Source organism: Osmerus mordax, chromosome 2 (genome assembly GCF_038355195.1).
Source record: "Osmerus mordax isolate fOsmMor3 chromosome 2, fOsmMor3.pri, whole genome shotgun sequence".
Lineage (NCBI taxonomy): Eukaryota > Metazoa > Chordata > Actinopteri > Osmeriformes > Osmeridae > Osmerus > Osmerus mordax.
Window position 1 is genome coordinate 8,464,532 of NC_090051.1, and position 18,931 is coordinate 8,483,462.

General features: G+C 39.4%; 2 protein-coding genes across 14 annotated transcripts in view; one reads left to right on the forward strand and one right to left on the reverse strand.

Annotated features, from left to right (window-relative positions):
* Nucleotides 1–205: 205 nt before the first annotated feature.
* On the forward strand, nucleotides 206–18,811 carry fkbp7 (FKBP prolyl isomerase 7). Its single transcript, XM_067228920.1, has 4 exons — nucleotides 206–434; nucleotides 15,560–15,711; nucleotides 16,583–16,710; nucleotides 16,811–18,811. Exons 1-4 carry the CDS (start codon nucleotides 226–228, stop codon nucleotides 16,970–16,972), a joined length of 651 nt encoding a protein of 216 aa, XP_067085021.1. The 5' UTR covers nucleotides 206–225; the 3' UTR covers nucleotides 16,973–18,811.
* Nucleotides 17,995–18,931, reverse strand: part of stat4 (signal transducer and activator of transcription 4) — an 85,956-nt gene continuing 85,019 nt past the window's right edge. For 12 of the 13 annotated variants that reach the window (XM_067228722.1, XM_067228739.1, XM_067228768.1 and 9 more), the window contains one exon: nucleotides 17,995–18,134. In XM_067228722.1, the coding sequence (XP_067084823.1) occupies nucleotides 18,111–18,134 (24 nt within the window). In that variant the 3' untranslated portion in view covers nucleotides 17,995–18,110. The remainder of the gene's footprint in view (nucleotides 18,135–18,931) is intronic. The other variant, XM_067228813.1, reaches the window with a different exon arrangement.

Here is an 18,931-nt window from a genome sequence, read left to right on the forward strand (position 1 = left end):
ATATCCGTTTTTCAGTTTTTGAAAAAAAACGAAAAAACGGATTCACAAACATTTGTATTATTCCTGCTTGTTCCGTTTTGATGGGATAAGGAATTAAACTCACGTACACGGACCTTGGCTCAAGTTGGATTTACTTTTATTTTGAAAATCCGAAAAACATTGCCTCTGGCAGTAAGGACATTTTCCAGACCCTCCTTGACTTGCCACGAACACAGCTATACTAGCATGATGAAGACATCGTTTATTTTTCAACGGTATTTTCTACAAATGTATGTCCTCGCTCATTTTGTTTTTTCTAATACATCAAACGGTGATGTGAAAATAGAGGTTTTATTCAAACCTGAGATCTGCACAGAGAGAAGCACAAAGGGAAAACTTCTAAACGCACACTATGATGGATACCTTGCAAAAGACGGATCTCAGTTCTACTGCAGGTATTTAACACAAGAAAGACTAAATCATCAGTTTTTAAGTATAAAGGTATTGGTTGTGTATGGGTTCTGTCACCACTATCAAATATTACAGACGAAAGTTTCAAATCCTGTAACATTTGTTACTTCCAAGCCCTCACGGTGTTTCATATCGTTAATGGAGCGGTAAAATAATGTAGAAAGGTTATTGCCAGGGCTGTCAAGTCTCATACATTCGCCGTGATACTCACGCATTTCAACCATTTCTCACGCAACACCTTGTATTTCTCAGAAGTAAGGGATAACTTGTCCCGCTATATGGACGAATCGCAGGCAAACGGACGGAAATTTTAGTCTTGAGTTATACATGCCAGTTAAATGCCACCTACCGGAACGAGAAAGGTATGGTAATGTCACGACAAACTTTTGATAAAACTTGAGATCCCTGGTTCTTGCCTTTACCGAATTAAGTAGGGCATTGAATGTTGTCCCAATTTTGCTTGTACATATGCAGACGTTTGAACGTATTGGGCACATGTTTTTTTTTAATTATTTTTAGCTGATTTCAAATATTCAGAGTACGTGATAGTAAACATTAAATAAATAAATAGATAAGTAAATAAATACATAAATAAATATGGCTATGAAATAAGCCGAGAAATTAAAAAAAGATGGCAATAAATATATAAATATAGCATCATATAATTTATAGCTGAATCCATTTACCTACATCAATAAATAAATACATTTACTTATTTAAAAATGACGTTTTTGTAAAGACATTTATTTATTTCATAGGACTTTTATTTCGTAACGCCACATTTATTTCTGCGCTGTATTTATTTCCAATCCAACATGCAAACGAGAGGGGCGTGGTTATCTTCAGACCAAAGCAGCTGCACAAGATCAAAGGCAGGTAGGGACACTTGGATTGGAGAGATGATGGAAGACATAGACTGAATCCCAATACTCCACCTTACCCCTATCCCTTACCCCTAGCCCTCGTTCACGTGCGTTCACGTGAGAGCTAGTGGTGTCCCAATACTCTTTTTGAGCTAGGGGTAGGGCTAAGACGAAGGGGTATACACCCCTTAAAACCAAGTAAGATCAGGAGCTTACTTGAAACCTAGGGCTATGTGAATACTGCGCGTCCGGCAACAATGGTGGCCAGATCATGCAGAGTCCGATAAATGTAATATTTTCGGCTTAATTAATTGATTAAAAAAATTATGACAGTCTTGTTTTGTGCTATACACAGTCCTGTACATATTGTGACGATTCGCTATCTCCGTCACCGAGTACGTTCCCCACCCGGGTGCAGGACAGCAACAATGAGACGCTGAGACGGACAATTTGCAGCAATATCTCGGTTATATTTCCTTTTTCTTTTCAGCGGAGCCAGAACACTAGACACTAGTAGTTTGCTACGCTAATGTTACTTGTATTGCTAATATTGGAGATATCGATACGTGCTAGATGACGTACCCGTAACCAAGTGGCGTCCCATTTCTTAGGGAGATGTAGCCCTTACCCCTCAGTTTCGAGGGCCAAGGGCTAGGGGTAAACTAAGGGCTAGGGGTAAGGGGTAGGGGTAAGAGGGAGTATTGGGATTCTGCCATAGTGTTAGAGATGGCATGCTGGCCTTAGTAGATCAAATTGATCAGCATGGCTTGTCAGGGGATATCATTTTGGCACACATTGAAGATTTTGTAGAGGTACTTTGGCGGATAAGAACATAGACACATTGATCACTAAGCCTTAAATAGTTTGAGACTTATCGAGCACCGTGTTCGTGTGCAAGATGTAGATACAGGTAGTATGGGGGTGATTAGTGCCAGGTAATGTTAGCTAACAAAGCTAGCAAACGTTGCTACGCCTAAAGAAGACAGTCACTGCCACCGCTACGTCGCTACTTCTTCAAAGCAGACAATCACTGCATTGATGTAGGTAAATGGATTCAGCTATATAATTATATGATGCTTTATTTATTGCCATCTTTTTTTAATTTCAGGGTTTATTTCATAGCCATATTTACTTATTTATGTATTTATTAACCTATTTATTTATTTAATTTTGACTAACACAGCGTTCCATATACCTGATGGCAACCCGAATAACAAACTCAGTCACTATTCTTTAATAATTGACTATTATAATTGAATAATCATTTATTATTAGGATCTTATTGAGAGGAGGCGCACATAATTTTGTTTTATGATCCACAATGACAAAAGAATATCATTTCATATCAAATGTAATTAACGCAGTGTCTTTCATTTTCAAATGTTAATTGCATGGATTATCCAAGCCAACATGTTTATGTGGGCCCCACATGGGTTACACTCAGGCAACAATGACAACTTACCTGAGGCCTGTTCCATAAGGCCGCTCAAAAAAGCTGGACTTAAAGTCCCAAACCTGACTTGAATTAGCTTAACAAGTCAAGCGGGGCTAAAGTGGTTCCATAAAGGCCAATTTCAGCTCACGCAATCCTACTAATTCAAGTCAGATTTAAGTTGTCAAGCTATGACATTGTTTTATAAATAGCCTACAATTAATCAATACCTTATCCAGTAGCCTAACTTTAACATGGTTTTTGTGTCGGGAAAATGTAAGATAGACGTATGGATGTAAAGGCCATATGGCAGGTTAAACACTACTGTTGATTAATGGGTACATGAAGCACTCAAGATATGTATATCATTTAAAATATCTCCAAATGGTGTCTCCAAAGGGTGTTAAAGACCAGTTTTTGTTGTTTTTGGTGTTAGCATTAGCATATTAGCGCAAATCGGCAATGACGTCACGTTTGGGGAGTCGTGGAGGAGAGAAGTCTCAGCCTAGTACTAGAGCTATGGCGACTGACTGGGATGAGCAAAAACCACTGATGTGTATGATGGCCCGCAGCCGTATAATTTCAAACCAAGTAGACATCAGAGGGCAAATGAGGAATTGCCGAGACCTGATGGCCGTCAAAGCCAATAGAGCTCCGGACGTCACGTGACTTTACTGTTTACGTCGCCATTTTGGCAGGAAAGTAGTGGCTAAAATGAACGGCGCCAGCACGGATTTCAAGCTGTCCGAGTTCACTGCGCACTTTAATTCAAAAGACATAGGCAGCTATAAAGAAAAACTTGATCGATTAAACATTAGATTCATATAATTCTCCTGGAGTTATTTTTACGACCTTTACGAGTGAAACGGAAGGCTTCCCTTACCTTCTGTATCCAGATATTTACAACTCTCTATCAACTTTAATTCGACCTACTCTGGAGAGTCTTTGAAAGCCTACAAAAGCCTGGCGGTATATAAATGGACGCAATCAGCTGGATTAGTGATGAATATTCAGCTTTGAAGTCTACCGGCTACAATTGCTATGTGTAACGTTAATGCAGTCAGTTTTATAACTTGTATTGCTAGCTAGCGTTAGCTAGTCTGTAAAGTTCGTCAACGGTTAGCTACTAACGTTTGCTAACGTACATTATATCACACTTTACAGTGTGATATAATGCACTATAATTGGTATAACCTTGGTATACTCTATAACCTGTGTAGTGCACTTTCAGTTCATGAAGTATACTTACTAAAGTACCTCAAAGTATACTTTGCAATACTTTCAAGTGCACTTTCAATTAATGTAAGTACTTCAAGAAGTAAACTTAATAAGTGTCAATTTACTATGATTTACTAATATATAAAAATGTTTAGGGGCCCCTCAAACTCCGCTAAGCTTGCGTCATTTCGCGAGAAGAAGCCCTCGCCAAGTGACACTGCAGATTCTTAGCTGAAAGAAGCAATTAACTGTGTATGCACTACATTTTGTCATTTACATTACATTACATTTTACATTTATTCATTTAGCAGACGCTTTTATCCAAAGCGACTTCCAAGAGAGAGCTTTACAAAGTGCATAGGTCACTGATCATAACAACAAGATAGCCAAAAAACATCGCGAGTAGCCAAAACATGAAGCACACATTGTGAACAACCAAAGTAAGTGCCAAAGGGAAGAACCATAAGAGCATGTAGTTAAACAAGTCACAACCAAACAACATGAAGTGCAAGTGTACCTGTGGGAAAAAGCAAGCAACAGTAATAAAACAATATATCACAGCGAGAACCAAAAATTTTTTAATCAGTTACCACTAACCACAAGAGCAACAAGTCTCTAAGCAAGAGTCATTGTGATCCTTGAGGAAACTAACATCGGGTCAAGCGAACCGTTCCTAAGTACCGTTGTACTCCCGGAACAAGTGCGTCTTGAGCCTTTTCTTGAAGGTGGAGAGACAGTCAGTGTCTCTGATGGAGGTGGGGAGTTGATTCCACCACTGGGGGGCCAGACAGGAGAAGAGCTTGTGTTGGGACCGGGCGGTCTTGAGCGGTGGGACCACCAGGCGGTTGTCTGAAGAAGACCGTAGGTGGCGGGTGGGGGTGTAAGGCTGCAGGAGAGACTTGATGTAGACGGGTGCAGTCCCGTTCACTGCTCGGAAGGTCAATACCAGGGTCTTGAATCTGATACGGGCCATGATAGGTAGCCAGTGGAGAGAGATGAGGAGCGGGGTAACATGGGAGCGTCTGGGTAGATTGTAGACCAGGCGGGCCGCCGCGTTCTGAATCCTCTGAAGAGGGCGGGTTGCACATGCTGGGAGACCAGCGAGCAGAGAGTTGCAATAGTCCAACTTGGAGAGGACGAGTGCTTGGACTAGCAGCTGGGTGGAGTGCTCAGACAGGTATCTCCTGATCTTCCGGATGTTGTAGAGGGTGAATCTACACGACCGGGAGACCGCAGCAATGTGGGCCGTGAGGGAGAGCTCGTCGTCCATGGTAACCCCAAGGTTCCTGGCAGAGGATGAAGGGGTCACCGTCGCAGATCCCAGGGTGATTGAGAGATCGTGGGAGATGGAGGGTTTAGCCGGGATGATGAGAAGTTCTGTTTTGGCGAGGTTCAGCTGGAGGTGGTGCTCGGTCATCCAGGCGGAGATGTCTGTGAGGCAGGCCTCAATCCTAGCTGAGATCCCCGGATCGGTCGGGGGGAACGACAGGTACAGCTGCGTGTCGTCAGCGTAGCAGTGGTAGGAGAAGCCATGGGAGGTGATGATTGGTCCAAGTGAGGTGGTGTACAGAGAGAAGAGGAGGGGTCCAAGGACGGAGCCCTGTGGGACACCAGTGGAGAGCTGGCGAGGGCCCGACAGTTTGCCTCCCCAGGAAACCTGGTAGGATCTTCCCGACAGGTAGGATGAGATCCACTGGAGTGCAGTGCCAGTGATGCCCATCTCAGAAAGTCTGGCGAGCAGGATCTGGCATTTATCAGACGCACTAACTTTATAATAATACAGCTCTTCTTATGAAACGTAACAGTCATTTAACTCATGGTTACAATGGTAAACCAGCACAACAATGACAATTACCACGCAACAAAACACTACATTCTAAGCAGACACATTTAAAAAACGAAATTCATGAAGTTACATTTGTATTTTGAACAAACGGCAAATTTATCAGCAAATTTTAACACTATTTACCGCCTTGCATCATGGGAATTGACCAGCCAATGAGGTCCGTGTACTTTGCGGCCAATGGATTTTCGTTTTGAAATAGCTGTTTCCTGACTACCATTTAGAAATAGGAAAACAAAATATTGAAAACTACCCATTCCGTTTTTATTATAGGGCTTCAAAATGTTTTGGCAGTAATTAAGGTTACAGCTTCAGTACCAAAAAAGATTCAATGTGCAATGCATAATAGATTTTCCTAGACATGAATAATTAGAATGAGATGTATCTAAAAAAAATTACCTGTAATGTACTTTAAAATTATTGGGTGTGCTTTGCCTTCGGCAAGGGCACAACCTTTGTTCTCTCACATATATATTTATTATTGTGAGAATGCTGTTCAGCATTCTCACTGTTGTTTTTCAACTTCTTAGTTCTTCCGCTGGTTTTTTGGCCTTTAACTAGTCCTGCATACTTTCACCGATTCCTACAATTGTTGTATCAAAACGTTCAGCTCCTTCAGGAGATGTTGGCTATGACTTTTGGTATTTACATTTACATTTACATTTAGTCATTTAACAGACGCTCTTATCCAGAGCGACTTACAGTAAGTAAATTTCTCACTTTTGTACTTTTTAAGACATATTATGCAAGTGCAAATTATTCTCCCATTAAAAGTAATGGTAAATCCTTTCAAATCATTAAAAAGCTTCCTCCTCTTTCAAACGTAACTACTTCAGCATACTTTCAGCTAGAGACACCATTCAACCTTTAAAATGTTCACAAGACATTCAGCTATTCCCAAATGATTCATCTTTCTCAAATATTCAGCCAATTTTGAATTATGACAGTTTGAAATACATTAAAATGTTTGCTCCTTCTTGATTTTTATGAATGAGCAGCAAGCAGAGTGACACACTCTGCTGGCTAATTTGCTAGCCACAGTCACTGACGTTACTAACGTCACTAACGTCTCGAAAACACGCGTGACAACCTGTAGCAGAACATTCGTTTCGCATCTGTTAACTTGGGGGATAGCTAGGCTAACTATAGCTTTACTGCAAGGCAGCTGCAGAAACATTGACTGGTACATGACAGTTACTGTTCTGTTGATAGTGGTATGCAAGTGTGTTGTGGCAGTTGCATTGGGTGTCTTGCAGCTTTTGTTTACTGTCGTGTAACTGCCCCGCGGCCATTTTAGAATAGGAGAACAGGCTATAAACTTTTATTTAAAAAAATAAGTTAAACTGTTCGTGCTAACAGACTCCAAACCATACTTTTGATGTCTCACTACAAGCTCACCATACAAAGTAGTCGATTTAAACATTATATTGCATATAGTGTAATTGTGTGACTGTGATGTAAAGCAGACTTGTACACACGTAATGAATTAGTAACAAATTATTTTACTCAGAGTAACTGAATTTAAGCGTGCACATGAGCCACCGTTGTAGACTCTCGTCTCTAATGCACATCGTTGTGTTATCAGCGCCTCCTAGTGACGTATATCATTAATTGTAATAACTGAAGTCAATATAGGTAGCCTACATTTGCATTTCGATACTCTGAGTAAATATAGTTGTTAATAATAGTTCATTATTTTCATATGAAGAACCTTGTCAATTAATGACACCCTATGATTGCAAATGTACTTTCTGGGTATTATACATATTGGAAACTACAAACTCTCCTGGATACAAATCTGTTTAAATCACTCAGATATCTTTATCACAACTGAAGTTACATCATTTTAAAGTCGACCTGTGTCAGAAAGTGATATGGGAGAAAATCCTTTTGTTCGTAATGACGTTGTGAATGTAAATGTCACTTTAAGTATAGGCTACATTAATAACACTCTGCCTGACTACTACCAGTGTTGTGCCACCAGATGTACCCCCGCCAGGAAAAGCACTCCCTTGGGGGAGCGCAAGCACAAACCACTCAAATCAAAAAGTGAAGGATCTTGTCTTGATATCGCACCCAAACGGAGGTGAAAGAGCTGTCTCACATTGTAATATTTTGTTAAGAGAATAGAAGAAAAGAACATTGGTTATTTGCGTAAACACAAATGTATTTTCTCAACACAAAATCCTTAAAGGGGCGATTGATTGCATAACCGATTTTACCTTGTCATAGTTGAAAAATGACAGTTTGGTGTGTAAAATAGACATACAGTGAACCTCAAAGTCCATTGAAACCTCTTTCCTATCAAAATTTCACTTTTTGAAACTGCAACTTACAAACGCTAGCTTTTGAAACAGTGCAAGTTGTGACGTCACAACTTGCAGCATCAACTTTGTCATGCCCCAAAATTTACATTTACCCGCCCTCTGGTTTTCTGGTCCAGGAACATAAACGGAGGTCACGTAGATCTCCAACACTTTTTTAGCTAACTGCACGCTGCTCGGTACTTCCACAGGAATTACAAATAAGAAAGTTAATACGTTTTCAAGATATTGAAAATGGAGCGCTGTAAATGCAGTGTTCCAGGCTGTACCGGGAGTCCTGACACTTTTCACTATCTTCCCAAAGAACAAGACACTAGACAGGCATGGCTGATGTTTATCTATGGGAATATCCCTATTAAGTAGCCTACGACGCTAAAGTATTAATTTGCTCGAACCATTTCACCGAGGACACTTTCGAAAACTGGGGACAATTTAAATTCAGGATTTGCTATGAAGCTGTTGCTGAAAATAGGTGCTGTTCCGACCTTAGGTTCTTCACAACCGCAAGCTGTATGATGTTGTCGCTAACAGTTATTAGCAATGCTAACGTATCCTGCCTGTATCTAGCATCGGTAGAATGTGTGATGATTTAGTTTATTGGCAATGGGGCTAACGTTATTTCTTGTTCCTGACTGTGTTTCATTGAAATAAATAACCCGTGTTGTCATGTTAATCTACAATTCAAGATGCATGTTTGTCCAGATCTATTTTTCAGCAAGATAGCTAGAGGTAACTGAACCTGAGTTGAATCACGATAGTTTGTTTGGTAAGCTGTAGCTAGTGCTAATGTTACCCACCTAAGTCGATCATGTTTGCTCGCACAGGGATCTTCTACACTAGAGCTACGTTATAGACAACAGGGCTCCAGACAAACTTTTTCCCTTGGTTGCACTGGTGCGCCTAACTTTTTTATTTAGGTGCACCAGCACAAAATTTAGGTGCACCCAAATTTTTCCTTGCGTCGCCACAATTTCAAGGTCACCTTTTTATCACGCTCCATATACATTCATATATATTATGTAAATGACCTTAAACAAGAATAAGGTGTAGGTAAATATTGGTTTTATTTGACGCACAATTAAACTGTATATAAAAATATTTTAAGTGCTTCACTGAGCTGCCAAACTAAAACATTGCAAGCAAAATAAAACATTTTAAAATAGAAAGTGCTTCCCTGAACTGAGACCTAACATTTCATGGCTCAAAGTCTTATAGCGGGTCCCCCCTTGTTGTTGCATGCCCTTCAGATGGCCAACACCTGTAATTTGGCTTTCTTGCCCTTTGGCCTTGGCTAAACAAGCTTGCCACACTCTCCCTAGCATCAACATCCTAGCTCCATGGGTTAGCTCCATGGCCCAGCTCCGTAACTCAGGGGTGGGCAATTAATTTTGACAAGGTGCCACATGAGAAACCTGAAATGTGTTGGAGGGCCGCATCAACGATAACTTGAACTTAATTCTGCTCACTATTCATTTTCCCCCATTGTAAAAAGCAGTAAAGTATATATTTTGATTAGCTGCTACTGGTTATCAGAAGAATAAGGATATTCTGTAAATATTTATATAAATATTTTACATGTTGGTCAACTAGGAAAAGACTATCGAAGTAACAGTAAAAACTAAAATAATCATTACATCAGTGTTTCATTTTATTTGTAACTAGTTAATCTTCACCAACACTGAAAAGTTGTTTTGCAGTATGTTAAAGATATGCAATTGATCAACTTTATACAAAAAGCAATACTTTTTTGCAGTTCATTTTGTTATGTGAGAGGAATCCAGTGGGCTTGAACAAGTGCATCGAAATCTGTGGATATGCGAAGGACAGCTGACAGATGATGATCCGAGTGTGCAATTTACAGTGCCTTGCGAAAGTATTCGGCCCCCTTGAATTTTTTGACCTTTTACCACATTTCAGGCTTCAAACATAAAGATATAAAAATGAAATTTTTTATGAAAAATCAACAACAAGTGGGACACAATCATGAAGTGGAACGAAATTTATTGGATATTTCAAACTTTTTTAACAAATCAAAAACTGAAAGATTTGGCGTGCAAAAGTATTCAGCCCCTTTACTTTCAGTGCAGCAAACACTCTCCAGAAGTTCAGTGAGGATCTCTGAATGATCCAATGTTGACCTAAATGACTAATGATGATAAATAGAATCCACCTGTGTGTAATCAAGTCTCCGTATAAATGCACCTGCTCTGTGATAGTGTCAGAGGTCCGTTTAAAGCGCAGAGAGCATCATGAAGAAAAAGGAACACCAGGCAGGTCCGAGATCCTGTTGTGGAGAAGTTTAAAGCCGGATTTGGATACAAAAAGATTTCCCAAGCTTTAAACATCCCAAGGAGCACTGTGCAAGCGATAATATTGAAATACGCAAGTCAGATGTCTCCGGTTAATTTTCTACCGGCCAATCAGCGAACAGAGGGAGTGGCTGAGAACGATGTGAGCGAAGCCATTCGGTCCGTTGTGGCAATGCTGCCGAATATCCATAAGCTAAAGCCAGAGCAAGAACAAGTTTTGCTGAGTTGTGTTGGTGGCCATGATGTTGTGGCCCTCCTCCCCACGGGGTTCGGGAACAGTTTGATTTTCCAGCTACGGCAGCTAGCTCTGTTACAGTAGTGGTGAAGGAATTGGCTAAGGCGAACGCTAGCGATTGGTTATGGCAGATCAGAGTGGCTCTGGGCAGATCCAATAGTTTTAAACTTCAACAGATTACCCGCCTACAAGGAAGTCAACGCTTGTCAATGGAGAGAGGCCAGACTCTGTACAAATGAAATGTACGAGAGTCTGGTTAGGACCAGGCTACTAGAAATTAGCCAGGCATGCATGTTTAAAATATTCACAAAAAATCTACTTTTCATCTTACAGTCAACTTTTTCTCTCATTTGTGTACTAAACATTCTCAAGAGTCTTCATATGAACTTGTGATTGAATCAGAGTATCAGTTTTGGACCGGAAAATGTGTAAAGCATTATTTTAGCGCTAGCGATAAATGATATTCCCTTTATTTCCATCATTTTTGAAGATATTAAGTTTCCTTTGCACATGGGAACATGTTTTAGTGTCTTCCATGTTACATACCAAGTTTGGTGTTGATATCTCAAAGATTTGCTGAGATTTTACCCAACTTCCTGTTTGGTTGCTTTGTTGCTGATTTTGATTTGACCGGACAAACGGTTTTGAAACTCAAAAATCCTTTGATGATTTGAGTGAGGGTTGCTCTGGTGATGATCTGTGCCAATTCTGGGGAAGATTGGGTCAGAATTGGAGGAGTAGCGAAAAAACGTATTTCCTTAATCTCTATTGTACAGAAAAATCCAATATGGCGGCCGTTATAGGTTCCTGAGGCTTTTTTGTTCCTCATGAGAAATAAGGCGGGATGCAAATGGCATCACTTTGAAAATGGGCAAATTGGGGCGTGGCTGTAGAGCAGGGGTCACTATTTCAGGCTAAGAAACGTAAGGGGCTGAAAAATTAAGAGACAAAAAATACATCACTTTCACTAGACAAGGTTTTACCAATTGAAAAACGGCTATGTTCATTTTACATAAAGCTGAAAAACTATTTTGCGCTCAAATAAAGGCCCCAAAAATTGTCTTGTGCGCTACGCGCGCTCCCATTAAGTATCCTAGCGTTCTCACGAACTAGCATCACGTCAAACATAGAATGTGCATGCATTAGCAGGGTAGCTGTGGTGGCGAATACGGGGGCCGGTTCTGGTGGGCTGGTCTGGATCAAAGTCCAGGGCCTATTTTTACTCCCAGTGCGTCCCTACCGCCCCGCAACATTAAGCACCCCCCCCCCAGCAGCACCCCCCTGATAAAATAGCTTATGTTCCCGCGGCTATGGTCACTATGACACAAAGCATGGACACTTTGAACAAAATTACCCCCAGAACTCTGAGGTAAGGGCCAGAAAAATAAACCATAATTGTTCCGGACCCTGGACTGAATGGAAATTTGGTTAGTGGACCTTTTGGGTTTCTAATTGAGTACCCCTGCTGTAGAGGTTTAAAAGGCTTCCTCTGCGTAAACTGACATGCACCAACTCAGAGTATTGAGTTTCACATCCTCCTCATTGCATTCACTTTTATTCCCATAGCTATTGTGGTCTCAAACAAGCATAACTACATGTGGCCTACACATCAAACCACATTTTTAGTCAATTGGAGTCATGGTTCATAAGAAGATATTTGTACGTTTTCAAAATGTTCACCATACATGGACTGTATGGGTCACCACTGTATAGTTTCCCATGATACATGCCTTATTTATGGTTTCCAACATTTTAGACTGATGGGGTGGAAATGCCAAAACTTTGAAAATGGACGATTGGGGCGTGGCCGTAGCGCCACCTATGGGTAATGGTGGGTCATTTGTGGTGTGGTAGTTACTCATGGCCTATACCAGGGGTCACTAATTGGCTGACCGCGGTCCCAGGCGGTTCCCTATCCGGACCCAGACCTATAACCGATATATTATTATGGAATTAATTCATTTTGATGGAACGTTTCCATTTTAACCGGCACATCTTTTTGTTCATTTGGTTTCTATCTTCCGTGTCCAGTCCAAAGGTCAGATCAGGAGCTGTAATACTGTCATCACCATGACAACTCACTCAACGTTGGCCGCAACCTGTGGGTCACGCAGGTTGTGTGTGTCATTCGCAACAAAGCAGGCTAATCGATTTGCTAACGGTACCTGTTTCTTCCTGAGCGAAAGACATGGCGTGCTTTTAACCTGACAAAAAGCGAAAAGTTGATTCCAAAAAGTATGCATTTGTGCTGCCGGTGGGGAGCACAAAACCGATGTGTTTAATGTGCAATGAGACAGTTGCCTGCCTTGTCAATAGTGGTAATGTAAAACATCACAAAGCATGGACACAACAAAATTACCCCCAGAACTCTGAGGTAAGGGCCAGAAAAATAAACCATCACTGTTCCGGACCCTGGACTGAATGGAAATTTGGTGAGTGGACCTTTTGGGTTTCTAATTGAGTGCCCCTGGCCTATACTATAAATGTTTCAGGATTTGGAGAACTGCTTACCATTGCATACAAAATCGGAAATGCAATACCATCAAGATCCACAAGGCCTTTGCTAAAGACCAAGGAATGAGTGGGGGCTTGGTCAGCCCACCATGTAGTGTCTTCCTTGTGACATACCAAGTGTAGAGGCCAAAGTACAATTCATAGTAATGTGAATAAGACTTAATGTTAAAAGGGCAAGTAATTTCATTTGGAAGTTCATGTAATGGTTAACCTGTTACATAATTCATAAAAGGTTAAAAGCATACTAGAATTCACGTTTTTATAGGATTTTGTACAAATTGGTAAAATAATGTACTGCCTCTTTAAGAACCAGCCAACTCTGCCTACGTTACGTTGATTTTCATTTTGTGTGATTCAGATCTTGAGAGCTGTGGAATAGTGATGGGCATTCCGGCTCTTTTTCGTGAGCCGGCTCGTATGGCTCAGCTCACCAAAAAGAGCCGTCTCTTTTGGCTCCCGAACGGCTCTTTAAAAAATACATGTTTTAACTATGAATTTGACTATGATGGGTGTGAAAACAATTTGAATTAAATTATTAAATGAAATCATACTTGACCGTAACCACATATCTTTAAAAATGCATTGATTTGTCATGGCTCTCCTCCGAGTTTTGACTACTCTCTGACTGTGTGTGAGTTGGCTCGGCCCTCCCTCATGCAGGATTGACAGGAACAGAATGTGAGGATGATCGTGTGCGCCTTTAAGCCTACAAGTATTTTTTTGTTGTTCTTTGAATTAGACAATTATTTTAAATACAATTAAAATTCATTATTTTATAATCATTTAGTTTTTATAGGCTGTATTAATCTATTAAAAATAGTCGGCTCTTCAGATATGCGAGCCAGCTCCCGACGTTCACCTTCAAGAGCCGGCTCTTAGAGCCGGATCGTTCGCGAACGACCCATCACTACTGTGGAAGCGAACGGTTTTCTTACCTGTTAACTGCTAATTTCTAGCTATTTCTATTAAGAATTTCTTTTTATCACATTAGCAACTATAATAAGTGTATTAGTCAGCTCACATTCTCTCTTGTAAAGAGAGAGAGATTTTCATATTTTATTTCAACAACGTTGTGGAGGTGGATTTATTGGACTGTGTTGCTGGGTTTTCAATGGACATTGCAAATGGGATTAGCTGCTTGGAATAATGTTAGATAATTACAGCGTAAGCCATTGCATATCTCAAGATTTCAAATCTGTACACCAAGTTTGGTGTTTTGCTGAGATTTGACCCAACTTCCTGTTTGGTTGCTTTGTTGATGATTTTGATTGACTGTACCGGACAAACGGTTTTGAAAATCAGAAATCCCTATAATACATTTTGTGAGGCTTAGTCCGGAGATCATCTCTGGCAATTAAAAAAAAATCGACCAAAAATGTAGGAGTAGCGAAAAAACGTATTTCCTAAATCTTTATTGTACAGAAAGATCCAATATGGCGGCTGTTATAGGTTCTTGAGACTTTTTGGTTCCTCATGAAAAATAATCCACATGTAATGAATTTCTGAATTTTGGGACTTATGGCCTGCAAATGGCATCACCTTGAAAATTGACATATTGGGACGTGGCCTGTAGCGCCATCTACTGTCTCACATGGCCCATGTTTGGTATGGTAGTTACTAATGCTCTGCATTAGTAACTAGTCAATGGGCTGCCATTGACTCCCATTGCACAAGAAAAAAGCCAACAATAACAATATGGTTCCCTCCTACCGGAGGAACCCTAATAACAATAGGTTTCCTCCTTACGGAGGAATCCTAATAATATATATGTGAGAGAACAATGGTTGTGCTCGCCGAAGGCGTGAGCACACCCAATCAGTCAATTTCATCCATCAAAAGTAATGGGGTGGGTTAAAGTCTCTAAAAACCTGAATTGCAACTTCTAAATCAGAATTATTCATTAGTCAGAATAAAACATTTATATAGTAAAGTAGCCGGCTGGATTTAAATGATTAGTCGGCTGTTTGGCCGGCAGCCATCTCTTACGGAAAGCCCGGTATTTTAAAGAGAATGTACTTTCAGGGACAGGTCACGTGACCATACACAGGGCCGCTGTCTCTTTACCATTGCTTTTTTCCACGGAGCATCGCTTTGAACCATATTCCACCTCTCAGGCCACTTAAGAATAGCATGCAATCGCAATTTTGATTACCTAAACCCATCTTGAATTAGTCTGATTGTGTGAACTTGATTTGAACTTTTTTGAACCGATTCAGCTCCAACTGATTTGTTAGGTTAGTAAGGATTTGGACTGCCACTTTTCATAGCATGCTTTCGTAGCGTGCAACAGTAATCAGTTGTTTTATGATTCATGCACATGATGAAACCCAATTACATTGTAAGTGATCATACATTTAAATGTGTTTTTCAGTCGCTCAGACAAAGCCGGACATCCTCAGTGGTTTGTGCTGGGCGTTGGACAAGTAATCAAAGGTCTTGATATTGGATTGAATGACATGTGTCCTGGAGAGAAGCGTAAAATTACAGTCCCACCTGCTTTAGCATTTGGAGAAAAAGGCAAAGGTGAGTTGAGCCTACAATTTATCTTTACTGACCTCATAATGCACTTCTCAAAAAACGTTATTCCTGTCTACCGTGTTGTGTGGTTTTCTGTTTGTTTCACAGCAAATCTTGAGGATAATCCACCAGTCTATGTACAGTGCACACAAATCAGTCCCCAGCTTCTAGTGTTGTGGCCTGAAATGTACGCGCATGTCTAACAATATTTCTTGAAAATGCATCCAACAGCTTTCTTACATTGTGAGTAAAATGACCTTATTAACAACTGTCATTTTTAACTTTTGTTTGTCTTTCACTGTGTCTAAATAAACTGCACAAACAAGCCATGTCTAGTGCTTTAAATTCCATTTACCAAAACTAACCCTAACCCTTAACCACATGGGAGATGCATGTCTACCCTAACCCTTGCACTATATATTTGTATAAATGTAGAAGTTAATTTAATCAATTTCTTAACATATTCTCACATCAGGAATGTATCCAGATAGCACATGCTGTAAGATTATTTTGTTTAAATACTGTGAACTTTAACCCTTGTGCTGCCTTCGGGTCACATGACCCAAAGATTCATAACGAACCATTGTTGTGTTTAATTGAATTTAAATTTACCCAATTTTACCCAATACAAAAACAAATAAAAATATTTTTCTTTTAACCTTTGCAATGTGGGGGGGTCTGAGACAGCCCAACGGTTAAAAGAAAATGCTTCACTTTGTTTTTGTATGCGGTAAAGTTGGCGCAATACGACGGTGGGTCACAATGACTGATGGGTCAGAATGACCCGAAGATAACACAAGGGTTAATCATGGTTCCAAAACGGACATAAGAATATTTTTTTATATAACATTTTCATACTTATGTTTTTTTTAAATAGATCCAGTCCCACCCAATGCTACTTTGATCTTTGAGGTGGAACTCTACTCATTGTCCAGAGGACCACGCAGCATGGAATCCTTTAGAGAGATAGACGTTGATAATGACAGAACTCTCACGAAGGCTGAGGTACCATATAACATCTTTAATCATTAACAAGTAGGATTTATGGGAGCTGGACAATCTTCTCATTAGGCACTTGGACATTGTTTTCTACTTTCTATATCAGGTCAAAGCATACTTGAAGATGGAGTATGAGAAAGGTGATGGTCAACATGATGAAGACTTCTATGAGAAGATACTGGCTGACATATTCCAAAAGAGTGACAACAATGGAGATGGATCAATTACAGCCAGGGAGTACAATGTTTATGGACATGATGAACTTTAGTACTAACAATGGCTCATTTCTAGTACTAGTTTGTTAGAATTTTCTAAGGGAAAAACCAAGAAAAGTGCTTCTTTTTTCCCAGTCAATTCTCCACTTTCACAAACGTGACTTTTTGGTTGTGAGAAGAAAAAAAACATTGGGGTCAAAACAATGTTAATTAAGATTATGCCATAGGAAGTGTATTTTCGTAAGGACAAAGACAGTATAGTCTCTGGAAGAGCATGCTATGAGAATCAATTGTACAAAAATGCACATAAAAATTACATAGTTGAAAAGCCAACAAATGTAGGACTCACAAAATAAATGTATATCTGATTGTACAATTGAGCTACACTCAACCAGTTTTGAAAATTGTTTGTAAATTGAACAACTCCCTTTTAGATTACACTCTTACACAAGTGACATGTCATATATTAATAAGTGCTCAAAATAAGAAAAGGAAAATATTTGGAACACAAAATAGCATTTTGCCCAAAATGAACATGTAAGTGCAAAGGAAATGACAACTGATGTTACACCTTTCAAATGCCTCTAAGATTCGATTGCTAAACCAATACTAGCATTATATGTTAAAACCACTACAAAGCAGTAGAGCATAGCATCAAGTTAAAATAAAAGAATATATATTTCAATAAATATACCTATAGTTGTCGTGTCTTCATATAATCAAAATTTATAGGGGATAGAAAAAACCTTCATTTTAACTTAATGTGTTCTATTTCAGAAATAGAAACAATGTTAATTTACTTTTCCCTTTTGTCCCTTTTCTTATACAATAATAATGATCGTAAAATGGACACCTTACTTAATAGTGCCTTTCCAGATGCTTAAATAATTTCTGATTTGTGTCACCTTTCTGACACGTCTGACAGGCTTTCAAGATCACATTGGGGCAATATTTTGACATTCAACATAATGGTGTTTCACTAGTTTAATTACAAATTACCTTTCTGGGAAACTGGGCTCCAGTAAAAAAAAGAAAAGAAGCAATGCCCTTACATCTAAAAGAAATCCAATCGTTTTCTGAATCCTTCCCTTAACCATTCCATGTTACGAAAATCTTTTGTTTGTGGGAATAATGTGTAATAAACCAGAACGTCTCTGAGAGAAGAGAGACGTTTGTATTTCAGTCAGTGTGTTACTCTGGGTATGGTGAATTCATCTGGAAGAAAAATAAAGTAGGAGTCAGACAAATTTATGTCCAAGTTGTTAGTGTCACGGTACATCACTCATTAGTGTCAAAATGGTGTCATCAATGATTTGAACCATTCTGAATGTAGCTAGTTTCAAAGTTATTTAAAAGATGTATTTACAAATGTGTTCATCTTAAATTTTATTGTTGTTGAGATGAGTGTTACTGATTTAAAACCTGAATTCTAAATGGTTGAAAGAGATGTGTTTCTTCACAATTTACACAGAATACCCCATATGAACAGAGAGAAAGATGTATAAACTCAAAGGGGTGTACAATTTGCATCACCAAATTGTATTGGCTTTGGAAGAACATTTATTATCCTAACTTTCTTTGATGTTTTAACTTCATTTTTACCTAGTTTCAGACCACTGTGTGTGTTATAAAGTAACAATTGTTGTGCAACAAGGGAAGTGTTGCATTGTTGGACTAAACCTTACCCTAGCCATAACCAGATCACAAATATGACTTTTTTGGCCTACGATTGGCATTGCCATCACTATTTACAAGTGTGTAGTTAATAACAGTTTGATTATGAACAGGAAACACCCCTATTAAAGCCTTAGGAAAGACTTTATACATTGGCTAATTGTTTAGTCTTAACCTTTAGAATGTGTTGAAATAAAACCAATGCAGAGGGAGTCCTATCAGGACTCCTATCCTTTCTGTGTTCAAGATTTTTCAGTTTCCATCTTTCAGTTTTCTTTAGGTGTATTTTTCCCTTATGTGTTGCATAGGCTTTCTGCAATATGACATATTGGGTATAA

Coding starts and splice junctions, on each gene's coding strand:
- fkbp7 (XM_067228920.1), top strand. CDS start 226: ATGATGAAGACATCGTTTATTTTTCAACGGTATTTTCTACAAATGTAT. Junction 15,712..16,582: donor ATTTGGAGAAAAAGGCAAAG/GTGAGTTGAGCC, acceptor TTTTTTAAATAG/ATCCAGTCCCACCCAATGCT. Junction 16,711..16,810: donor GAACTCTCACGAAGGCTGAG/GTACCATATAAC, acceptor TTTCTATATCAG/GTCAAAGCATACTTGAAGAT.